The sequence below is a fragment of the Equus caballus genome, chromosome 15 (assembly GCF_041296265.1).
Source record: "Equus caballus isolate H_3958 breed thoroughbred chromosome 15, TB-T2T, whole genome shotgun sequence".
In the NCBI taxonomy this organism is placed as follows: domain Eukaryota; kingdom Metazoa; phylum Chordata; class Mammalia; order Perissodactyla; family Equidae; genus Equus; species Equus caballus.
Window position 1 is genome coordinate 66,580,955 of NC_091698.1, and position 13,166 is coordinate 66,594,120.

Sequence of the window (13,166 nt, forward strand, 5' to 3'; positions counted from 1 at the left end):
CAAGGAAAACTATACAAAAAGGGAAACAAAACAAGGGATATACAGCAGTATACACAGTATGAGTCCAGTATGTGGAGAAAAAGTGTGTGTGTGTGTGTATGTGTACATGCATGCAAACATATCTATTCATGTATAAGGCTTAAAAAGGACCAAAGAAATTACATCAAAATGTTAACAGTAGAATAAAGGGTAAGTTTTCGTTTCTCTTTTATAAATGTTTTTATTTTCCAAGTCTTCTACAATGAACATATAACACTTTTATAATTAAAAAAAGCATAAAAATTCCTGATATTTGACCTGAGATTTTATGATTTAAAATACTGATCTTACACTTACCTTTGAGGGTTCGCACCTGGTCCTGCTTGAGTACAGAGCTTAAGTAATGAGGTGATAAAGAGCCACTGAAAAATAAAGAGATAAGACAAATGTGGTTACAAAAATCTTTATTTCACTTTTTACAGAACTTAGTCACAAATACAACTAATTTGTACAATAAAAAACACAAACTATTTTTACCTTGTTTTCTTTGCTAATACTATTCAGTTTAGGAAGAGACTGCCAAAGCAGAAAGAGCATAAGATCCAAGATTAAATCACAACTATTTGGATGTTCTCAGGCAAAATAATTAATCTCTTAGTTTCTTCATCTGTAAAATAGGAATAATTAAACCTCCCACATAGGGTTGCTGTGATAATTAAATAAGAATAATGCATTTAAAATGCCTGGAACAATAGACAATACATAATAGTTAATTATTTGGTTTTTTAGTGGATGCTTAAGTTTGATATGATATTAATACAGGTGTTACCACATAAACGAAAGGCTTTATCAAAACAAACGTTTAAGAAGGACTTCAGGGTAATGATGCAAAACAGGTAAGTTCTTGATTTTATCAATAAATATCAAAATCAAATTAAATTTTTTATATTCATGAAAAAGACCAGCAGTTCGGTTGTTTTTAAATTTCAAAAATTAAAACATTTTTGGAATGAATTTCTTCTGTTCTATGGAATTTGTGATAGTATAAAAGAATCCGTTTTGCTAACTAAATTAAAAGTTTATTTCGTAGTCACAGCTTGACACACCCTATATCTCATTCTCTTCCTCAGACTTACCAACTACGACATGAAAGGGCTACACAAAGGCATGTCAGATGGAACTGCCATTTTGCCAAACAATGAAAAAGAGAAAATGTTTCTAAAAATATTAAGGTAATGTTTTAAAGTCAAAGATTATAACCTTTATGCTGTTGTTCTTTTTCTTGAGCAATATTAGCCCTGAGCTAATATTTGCTGCCAATCTTCCTCGTTTTTTTTTTCTTTTTTTTGCTTGAGGAAGATTAGTCCTGAGCGAACATCTGTGCCAGACTTTTTATGTGGGACACCACCACAGCATGGCTGATGAGTGGTGTAGGTTCATGCCCAGGATCTGAACTCGCAAACCTGGGCCACCAAAGTGGAGCACACTCAACCACTGTGCCACAGGGGTGGCCCCGTATGCTGTTGTCGTTTTATCTACTTGTTTTTAAACCACAAAATCATCTTTTTATTTAACATCTAAACATACGATAAAGCTACAAAATATAAACATGAGAATGCAACACATCAAATGCACAGTAAAGCATATTTCTGATGGTACACAAAAGAGTGCCAATTCTCCCATTTAATCTTTAATAAAAAAAAAGGGGGCTGGCTCAGTGGCCTAGTGGTTAAGTTCGTGCTCTCCACATCGGAGGCCTGGGGTTCGCTGGTTCGGATCCCTGGTGCCAGTCCATGCACTGCTTATCAAGCCATGCTGTGGCAGGCGTCCCACGTATAAAGCAGAGGAAGATGGGAATGGAGTTTAGCTCAGGGATAATCTTCCTCAAAAAAACAAAAAACCTTTCATTTAAAATTCCCTATAAAAATTTCCAGACAGAAAATAAATAAATAAATAAAATAGCATACCTAAATGAAACACATAAGCGATCATCAGTAGAACTTACCACTAGTTTCTAAATCATTATTTTTCTTAACTAGGACACCTCAGATGCACCAACATTAACTAATAAAAAAGATATCAACTCCCAAACAATTAGGATATAAACTCTGATAATTTCTTTTCTTGGTTTCATTTCCTAAGGGTAAACCACTGAGTAGTTCTTATTACCATGATCCTTCTAATCTACTAACATGGTAATAAATAAGATTAAAATCTCAATAAGTATATATATATTACTGACATTTCAACTTTAACCTTACTAATTTTTACTGTATTTCAGCTACAGCCACTCCCCTAAAAATTTCCAATACTACTTTAAGAAATTAAATACCATATAAAATGCTGATTATTGTCACAGCTGCGAGTTTATTACAACACTCTCTCTACTTTTGTTTATGTCTGAAATTTTCTATTATTTCATTAAAAAGCTTTTAAAATTTTTCAGAGAACAAATTAATCATTATAGACTACAATTAAAAGTATCTTGACAAAATCTGGCATTTTCAACTCGAATGCACATTATAGAATTCAAAGAAAGATTCTGAAGGCTTATTTAAGAAAGGGAAACAAAATCAGATTTAAGGAGGTTCTATCACATTCAGATTTGACTTAAAATGGGAAAGTTATAAGGTCAATAGGAGTCATTGAGTTTGAAAACAAAAGCCAAGGAAATGTACTACAATTCAAATAAAAAAACCCCAAAACATTATTTTACTTGTCAAACATTTTAAAATGTGAGACTTGAACATAATTTTCAAGTATTAAATGTGCTAAGAGAAAAAACTTAAAATAAATATAAATATGTATATAAAAATGTTTCAACGACAAACTGTTAATCATCTTATTTAAAAAATTTTAAATTTCCCGCATCTTTAGGTCAGCATTAGTACTGCAGACAATTAAAATGATTTAACCTTTTTGTACCTAAAATCATATTATAACTTTCTTTAGAATTTAGTTATAACATATTCAGTATTGATTACATTCTCCGGAATTTAAGTTCTCCCCTATCCAATATCTTGTTTCTGAATGATTGATACAAGTTAGACTATAAGTAAAAAATGCCTTAGGTGAATATCTTATCTATAAATAACTCTCTATACATAAAAAACCCCAAAAAACCCTACAACTTTGTTAAATTTCTCCATCTCATACAATGAAATCTTATAAATTACCACTGATACTTATATGGAAGATCCTGTACCTTTGTGGAGATGCAGGAGAAGCAAAAGGTTGCTTCTTCAGTGCCTGCATAAGGTTGGGTTTATATTCTGGATCAACACACCATAAGGAACCTTTTCCATTAACCTAGAATAAAACACACAAATTAATAACCTGGAAATTTAAGACATACACAATCAGTGTCTGAACATTTTTAATAAATGTGTGAAGGGAAAAAAGAAAACCCTATAGTACCTTTTGAGTACAAAGCAAAGGTTGAAGTAAGCTTGCTATGAAGGTATTGTGTGATTAAAAGCCCTGGAGGCAGACTGTGTGGGTTCCCATCTCCAGCTCTGCCATTTACCTGCTGTGCAACCTTAGCAACATTAATTAACCTCTCTCTCTCTGGGACATCATTCCCTCATTTGTAAAGTAGGGATAATAACAGTACCTACCTCATAGGGTTGCTATGTGGATTAAATTATGCATAAAATACTCTGCATAGTGCCTGGCATATAGGGCCACAAGACTGCACAACCCCAGGACATGCCATCCACATCAGAGTCTGTGAGAATGGCACAAGCCAAAGCTGTAGAGTGAACAGCATGGAGGGCTGTCCAAGGTTGCCCTCCACATGCTAAGATGTCAACAAATGTTAGCTATTATTATTATTGTTATAGAAAAAAGCAAAAATTAAACAAACTTTCTATGCAGCATCATTTCCCCAAAAGTGATAAGCAATATGACATTAAGTGATGCATCAAAAAATAATTTTGGGAGGTGCCAGCCCAGTGGCATAGTGGTTAAGTTCGCCCACTACACCTTGGCAGCCTGGGGTTCGCAGGTTCAGGTCTCAGGTATGGACTTAGCACAGCTCATCAAGCCACACTGTGGCGGCATCCCACAGAACAATAGAGAAGACTGGTATAGACGTTAGCTCCGCCACAATCTTCCTCAAGCAAACAGAGGAAGACTGGCAACAGATGTTACCTCAGGGCCAATCTTGCTCACAAAAAAAAGGAAAAAAAATGCTATATTATTTTACCTCCCACCTTTTAAGAAGGCCACACTACACTTTAGCAGATTAAGGGATCTAAATAGGCCTGCTATAATGAAACCTGTTTTAGGTGGTTTCCCAAAGTTATCTGATACAGAACCTCCTCCTCCCAGGTAACATCCAGGAAGCTAGTGTTCTGTGGAACGCTTATGAGAAAGATTGACATAATTAATAAATTCTTGTAGAATATAGTTTTCAAATACATATTAACAACTAGAAGGACCCACAACTAAAATATACAACTATGTACTGGGGGGATTTGGGGAGAAAAAGCAAAAAAAAAAAAAAGAAGAAGAAGATAGGCTACAGTTGTTAGCTTAGGTGCCAATCTTTGGAGAAAAATAAAAACAAAAACAAATACATATTAATGGAACAAACTACAACCATTGATTAGGCCATGAAGAAAAACAAATTCCCTTTTAAAGATCACAATTTTAGACTCCAGTAGAAAAAGAAACAAAATTTAACTATCTCAACAATAAAATTCTCTGCACCTTGAAAATTTATAAACACGCCTGGATTAAAAAGATATCCAAACTACAATTACAGATTGTCTAGTAAGTAAAGGGTATAAGAAACACAGTAATATCAAAACTAAGTGATGTAGCCAAAGCTCTATTTAAAGGCAAATTTATATCCTTGAACACTTTCATTCTTAAACAAAGATTGAAATAAGCTTTTATCACGTCTAGGGAGACAAAAGGAAAAAGAATTATATAATATTATACAATAGAAAATATTATATAAAATTATATAAAAATACAATTGGTAAACTAAAAATTAAGGAAAGAATGGAAGTGATCAATTCAAGAGAGTGTTCTAAAAAACCATCAATATGCTACACACACTAGTTGAGCTAGTCAAACAAAATAACTGCAGGACTTCAGGAGCTGTGATATCACCTCCTAACTCTTCCTTCAAGATAAATCTTCCCTGCTTCCTTAGCTGAACATCCCTACCTGCGTATCCTGAACAGAAGCCCGCCTACAAGCATATCCCTACAAATGTACCACATTCACACACAGCCTACACACAGAACTCAACAGTCATGCAAGAAGGACGTCCACCTGCAATCTCATCCCACTTCCCCAGAGCTAGACACTACTTGTATGTACAGTGTTTAAGAGTCCAAGCCTTGGCGCCAGACTGCCTACTCTAGAATCCCGGACCTGTGACTTAACAGCTGTGTAACTTCCAGAAAAACGTCTATGTTCTTTGTGTATTAGCATGCTCAAAATATATCTATATATAAAATAGCACCTACTTCAAGAACTACTGCTCAGAACATTGCCAGACACATAAGCACTCAATAACGTTGGCTACTGCTACTATTGATATGTTTTATGTTCATTTTATTTGCAGTTTTAAAAAGGGTTCTCATCTCCTCCAGCCTAATAGCATGCAAATTTGTTTTTGTTTCTGTTCTACTAATTATTGGCATTAAATTTTAATAAATATTTTTTAAGATTTTTTTCTCTGCAAATGTTGAAAATTAAATATAAGGTATAATCTGACCCCTCTCCCACCATGTGATGTACAAAACTTCCTCAAGGGCCCGGCCCAGTGGCGCAGTGGTTAAGTTCTCACGTTCTGCTTTGGCGGCCCGGGGTTCACAGGTTCAGATCCCGGGTGCAGACATGGCACCGCTTGGCAAGCCATGCTGTGGCAGGCGTCCCACATATAAATAGAGAAAGATGGGCATGGATGTTAGCTCAGGGCCAGTCTTCCTCAGCAAAAAGAGGAGGATTGGCAGCAGTTAGCTCAGGGCTAATCTTCCTCAAAAAAAACAAAACAAACAACTTCCTCAAAACCTCAGAACTAACTCACAAGATTGGTGAGATTCAAACTACTACTATTTTTTGTTTTTATATTATACCTTTTCTATTTCAAAAACCCTTTCTTAAAATTTGAATTACACTTTACAACTACATTAACAGTTACTTAGACAACAATAAAATCTACGTGTATTCTATTCCCCTGATCCTTTTTGCTTGTATAAAATCCTATACGATGTAAGCTATTATGATTGCTGGAAGATTTAATGTGATGCATTCCAGAGAGCTTCCACTTCCCAAATACTTTTTCAAGGTAATATTAGTCTATTACTGAGGCTCTTTTATCTCTGAATACCATGTCATAATTATTATAGTAGAATGGCATAATGTCAGAACACTCTTCCACACGTTTAAAAACCAAAGTCCTAATCGTTGATTATTGATTGGCTATGTGATATTGAATAAATTATTTAATCTCTAAGAGTCAGCCTTCTCATTCATATTTTATCTGAAAAATAAAAAACGTAGGCCACTTCACTGAGTTGTGATGAGATTCAAATAAGGTAATTCAAATGTAAGTGACATAGAGTTGAAAAATATGTGAATACTAAGGGATTATTCTGAAATTGGCATATTGTAGGAGTTTATATGGTTTAATAAGAGTATATTCCTACTCCTTTACTTCTAAGAGATGAAGGAGTTTTAAACAAAAATCGACAATAAGAATAAAAATCAATTAATTCTGAATAAAAGACAAAAGTTAGGTAGTAAAGAACAAGAGATAAAGTAAATTTAGAAGGGAAAGAAGCTCTTGTCTGAGGAAAAATATGGTAATTGAGGGTAAGACAGTTTTTTTTTTTTTTTTTGAGGAAGATCAGCACTGAGCTAACTACTGCCAATCCTCCTCATTTTGCTAAGGAAGGCTGGCCCTGAGCTACCATCCATGCCCATCTTCCTCTACTTTGTAAGTGGGACGCCTACCACAGCATGGCTTTTGCCAAGCGGTGCCATGTCCACACCTGGGATCCGAACCAGCGAACCGTGGACCGCCGAGAAGTGGAACCGCTGCACCACCAGGCCGGCCCCCAAGACAGTTTTTAACACTCTAACAACTTAAATATATAAAAAAAGGAAAACCATGGGTGTCATATCACACTGTAATATAGAAAGAAACATACCATACTATCAGGTGAAACTTTTTTCTGGCCTTCAGCAGCAAGATATCACATCAACTATATTAAAAAAGCATTTGAAATTTTGATGTTTTTTCAAAGGACATCAAGTTTTACAAATGTAGTTTTGGATTAAGTGATGAAACTTCTTAAATTAGACATATTTTCAGTTATTTGGCACAAATGATAAATGTGTTTCAATGAAAGGGAAATAAAACTTTAAATGTTAGCACCCACAACAGCCTTTGCCCCAAAACCACTTTAGTTTCATAGAGAAAAGATATGCACGAATTATTTTTCGCATATTGAGTAAGACAATTATTTTAATAATTCTAGCCACATTCTATCTGGTTATTCCTGAGATTACACTCCTAGAAATTGTTCAGTTCAAGTCTACTTTTCAAATTCTATTGTGAGATAACTGCAAATTGTTTTGATCATAGAATTGCTATTTCCTTGAAATAGCAAATTGGAAGAACTGGTACTGAAAACTTGCAGTTCAGGGCAGTGAAGTATCTTGAGTAAGGTCTCCAAATAACAGTCTGGTTTATGTTACCATGGCAGCACTTCCTTTCACTGGGTCTGTTCACGAACTAGCAGTAACAAGAGATAAAGCTATGTATTTGTTAATCTAGGTTTTAGAGTCTACAGCAAAAAGGAACTTATTTTTAATTAATTCTCACTTAAAAACTTTGGCTTTTTTTTTTTTTTTACTGTGTTTAGATGACAACACAAATAACAAAGAGTTTTAGAAGTCAAGAATGGTTTTAAACTAAATTTGCCTATAACAAGATAAACCTTTTGTGCAATGGAAACAGGAAGTGTGCATTCTCTCATTTACTATTTTTGCATTTTGGAACTCTAAAGCTTCTGGACTTATTTGATAGAGAATTACTGAAGGTTTTGAAGAAATGAGAAATGTACTAAGAAATAAATGTTGAAAAGATCTATCTTAATGGAAGTTGTAAAGAACAGACTGGGAGAAGAAGCAATGTTCTCTATTCCTGAAATGTTTTTATGTACTTGCCCTGTACATTTTAATAGTTTCCTCCTTGACTACTTTTTCAGTGGTTTTAAAAACCACTGAATCAAAAGGTATTAACTAATTAAAAAGGGAATTCATAACTCTTACTTATAGTGTGAACTTGATAGTGGGTAGCATCACCTCTTTGCCTGGAATTCAGCTATTGAAGCAAGTCATCACTATGCAAATGTACAGACTAAAATTGTACTAAACCAGGCAAAACTTCTAATTTCATGTTTCCCAGCTAAAATCTCACAGTTATAATGTCTTAGTTTGTCTTTATAAAAATTTTAAAAAGTAAATGTAAGACTTTGATGTTAATGTTTAAAACATAAAAACAAACCAAAACAAACAATAAAACACCATATTTAACTTTTGTAATTTTAAAATCCTGAGGCAGATAAATACGAAGGCAAGATTTTAGACCCGTCTTCTGAGAGCAGTAACTACGGTATGGACGATAGAGGAGAATCTAACGATAGAGGAGAATCTAATCAGCAGCTACACCAGCTGGCTGCATATCATTACCACTTTGTAGTTTGACCTGAACCTTGCCATCTTGCCTTCTTTTTGAGATTATCATCACTAGATAACAGCTATTCATCAGAAAAGTGTTGTCAAATTCAATTCCAACGTCTAATGGAAGTAAGTATAACTTACCTGCCTTCTGCAGATTGGAAGAGAAATACTATCATTTTGAGGCACTGATTCAAGAAGTATTTTATATTTATATTTAAAATATATATATTTAAAAAAAAGTATATTTAAAAAAAAATCCACCAGCATTCCCTTTCCTACTTAAATGTATCGCTTTCTGTCCAAATTTCAGACTTTTAAGCAAAATGGTCTATTGATTTTTGTGAAAACTATCACCTACCAGTTCCTTCCTTCCCACCCTGACTTGTGGTGATAGCTTGCTAATTTTGTCCCAATATATTACAATTTCTATATTTATCCTTATATTATTATATCTTAAGATGACTTCTTCCTTTTTATCACACTCTCCTTGTACTCTTAGACTGTATGCTTTCCTGTTCATAAGGAATATTTTTCCTTAATTTCTTTCTCTAAGCACTCAAAAATGCTCAGGTTAATGATATAAATAATGCACACATTTAAAATTACGGACAAGAACAAGTCTCTTTTGATCACTACCACAAACTGTATCACACCGGACATACTGTTCTAAAATTTTTATTACAAACAATACCACCGTGAATATTCTTATATACATCTCCTTGCATGCAAGTATGAACGTTACTCTAGGGGAGAAATCAGAATTGGATTCGCCAGATCAAAGGACATGCATATTTCTAACTACTGCCAAAATGCCCTCAAGAATGGTCAGACTAATTTACACTCCTATCAGTGGTGTAAAACTACTAATACTGATTTAATTTCCCATGTCCTCATCTAATTTGACATTATCAAACATTTAAAATTTTTACATTTTAATGGGTAAAAAGTAGTGTTTTGGTCCTTTAGTTTGTATGTCCCTGTTTACTAGTGAGGATGAACATCTTTGCAAATGTTTATTGGCCATATGTATTTCCTTGTCTGTAAACTACCTATTCACATTCTTGTCCATTTGTCTATTAGGTTTTCTTTGTCTTATTGAATTATATGAGTTCCTTACATATAGTGGTGTGCTAATTATAAACATCTATCAACTTCACAGTTAATGACATAATAGTGATAGCGTGAACTGGCCAGGATGGAAATATTTACACCTTGGAAATCTGCAAAAGCTACATCCTCAGCCCCATCCCCCCCAATTGTTAAATAGTTACCAGCACACCACTGCTTATATATTTTGAATCTTGATCTTTTGGCTGCTACTTGTCTCAGTCACTTCTTCTTAGCCAATCATTTTCAAGTTTTCTGCAACATTTGACACTGTTGCTCATTCACACTTAAACTTACCCTCCTTAGCTTCCATTATACCATACGTTTCCTAAGAATCTTCTACTGAAAATCAATGCTGATAACTTCCAAACTTAGAGCTTTAATCCAAAAATATCACCACTATTTCTGTACCATATTTCTGAATATCTAGTAGACAGTTCCCCTTTTATGTACCACTGTGAGTATAAACACAATAGGTCTAAAATTAGAAAAGAATTAAGTGATACATTTAAAAAGTGAAAGCTAATGATGCCCTTTAGAAAAGATATATCCAAAACTTCCAATACTTTCAGTTATCTAAAGGAAAGTTTGACTGGGGCTGGGGGAATCTACTACTAAGATGGCTCACTCACACTCTATTGGCAGGCAGCCTCATTTCCCAGCCATATGGGCATCTCCATAGGGCTGCTTAAGTGTCCTTATGATACGGTAGCTGGCTTCTCATAAAGCTAGTTACCCAAGAGCCCAAGATAGAAGCCATAATGTCTTTTATGACCTAGCCTCAAAAGGCATGCTCCACCATTTCCACAATATCCTCTTGGTTACACAAGTCAGCCCTACTCAGTATTGGAGGGGACACTACCAGGGCATGAATACTGGAAGGTGGGGCTCATTTGGGGACCATTTTGGAGGGTAGTTATGACAGAGACTGATCCTTTGAAATGACTGAGGCTTTTTTAAGGCCTAGCACATAACTTGTCTTCGTAAATATTCCATGTGTAGTAGAGAATGTGTTTACTAGCAATCTGTTACATACCAAAAGATAATTAATACAACCTCCTTTAAAATGAGCTATCAGATGATGATGTGTCCTAACGTCTGGCTACTCAGGGTATGTCTGTGGACTAGCAACATCAGGATCACCTGGGAGCCTGCTAGAAATGAAAGCTTCAGTCTCCATTCTAGATTTGCTGAATCAGAATCTGCATTTTAACAAGATACCCAGATGATGAATATGTACATTCAAGTTTGAGCACCACTGTCCTAGAAAATCCTTCAGTCACCTGAAAATATAATTACTTGCTCTTTTTTTCTTTTACTTGCTTTTTTCTTCCCAAATTCCCCCAGTACATAGTTGTATATTTTAGTTGTGGGTCCTTCTAGTTGTGGTATGTGGGATGCCGCCTCAACATGGCCTGATGAGTGGTGCCATACCGCCCAGGATCTGAACAGGTGAAACCCCGGGCCACCGAAGCAGAGCACGCAAACCCAACCATTCGGCCGTGGGACCAGCCCCTAATTACTTGCTCTTTTAACTTTTATTCCAAATAAGAATAGGAGAGTTCTGCTACCACTTGGGGTATAGAAAGCCATAACAGAATATCACTCCCAGCCTTGCAAGAAAAAAACCTACAAAATCATAATTTTTTATAAGCCCATCTGAGAGCTAAGGCTGCAAGGCAAGTGAAAGAACTAAATTCTAAAGTATGACAGGTCCCTGTGAGGAGAGATGGAACATATGAACTGTTTTACCTTTGGCAGAGCCAAGAAGAAGTGGCAGGCATAAAAGAAGGTAAGGAAACACTACTCAAATTTCACCAAATGCTTAAAAGCCACATGTGAGCAAGCAAGATAATTCAGCATCCCTGGCATTCCCAGACAGGCGAAGAGTCTGCATTTACTAGCTAGCATTTTTCCCTGGGCCTCCATCTGGTGCTTCAGAGGAAGATTGTAGGCAGTGAAGGAGACCTAAGAGAGATATCCTTGGAGATGGAGACAGATGTGCAGAAACCACCAATATCTGAGGCTGGAGCAAGGATATCAGGTGAAGTCCATCCATGCTCCAGGCCCTGAATGAGAATAAGGTGAGATCAGGTGCCGTTATAGGACAGGCACGAAACCTGCCTACAGCACCCTGGACAAAACTCCAATATGAAGCAAAAGCTGTCTACCACTGACAGACAGGCAAAAAATCCAGTCCCAAGCAAAGAATGGCTGTTGCTGGGAGAAAAGTACAAAATCCAGCTATCCTCACACTTCACTGACACTAGGCAATGTGCCATGGGTCATTAGGAGAAGGGCAGGAAATCTGCTCGTGCCCAGATCCTCCAATGATACAAAGCAGAGATCTGCTGCCACTGGGAAAGGAAATGGTCACTCATTTGTACCCAGCATCTCCCACTTACACTAGGCAGAGTTTACCTACCATGATGGCAATGAGCAGGTAATTGGCCTGAGCTCTGGAACAGCACTGTCCAACAGGACTTTCCATAATGACAGTTATATCCTATATCCGTGCTGTCCAATATGCCAATTACTAGCCACATGTAGATAATTGGCTAGTGATAAGTGCAGCTCTAGACTCCACTCTGAGTAGATGGGAGGGACTGTCAATTCCTGGAGGAGGCAAGGAAAGTCCCACTCTTGAGCCACAGGCAATCTAGAGCCTGCTTAAGACTAAAACTGGAGCAGAAGAACTGAGATACCCACCCTGCCCATACCCAGAGCCTTGTACCAAGTAGTAAGCTCTAGCAATCTATTGCTCTGGGAGGGGCAAGAGCACAGGGAGAACTATTAAATGACTCTCCCATCCCCAAATGTGTCACAAGCTGAAAGATGAAGGTGAAGCAGAAATGCTGATAAAAAATCATCCAATGCTCCAGGCCTCACACTAAGAACAAAGTATCGGCAATCCATTTGAAGACTTCCGTACACTGGAGGTAACTATGACAACCACAAACTGTGAACCCAGCTCAATTATTAATTACATTGACCAATACCTGTTCACACTAACAACCTGACAGAAGTAGAGGCATATCCATTTCTGGGTAGAAATAATATTTACCTCTTACCATTCTTTTACAATGTCTGACATTTAATCCAAACTTATGAAACATGCAAAAATAGAAGATAAAATAGTCAACAAAACCAGACCCAGGGATAGACGAGAGGCTGAAATTACCAGACATTATGACTATGATTAATATCTTTTTGAATCTAGTTGGAAATATTAGCAGAGAGATGGAGACTATGCTTAAAAAGGAAAATGAAAATGCTAGAAATGAAAAATATTAAGAAGTCCTTTATCAAGATTATCAGCAGAACAAACATAAGAGAGGAAAGAGTGAACCTGTAGAAAGATCAACAGAAAT

At 36.0% G+C, this 13,166-nt stretch overlaps 1 protein-coding gene across 7 annotated transcripts in view; it reads right to left on the reverse strand.

Moving 5' to 3' along the window:
• FOXN2 (forkhead box N2) overlaps positions 1-13,166 on the reverse strand; it is a 57,423-nt gene that overhangs the window by 12,749 nt on the left and 31,508 nt on the right. For all 7 annotated transcript variants that reach the window (XM_023619119.2, XM_023619116.2, XM_023619117.2 and 4 more), the window contains exons 3-4: positions 3,185-3,288; positions 337-401 (exon numbers count right to left, since the gene is read on the reverse strand). In XM_023619119.2, the coding sequence (XP_023474887.1) occupies positions 337-401; positions 3,185-3,288 (169 nt within the window). The remainder of the gene's footprint in view (positions 1-336; positions 402-3,184; positions 3,289-13,166) is intronic.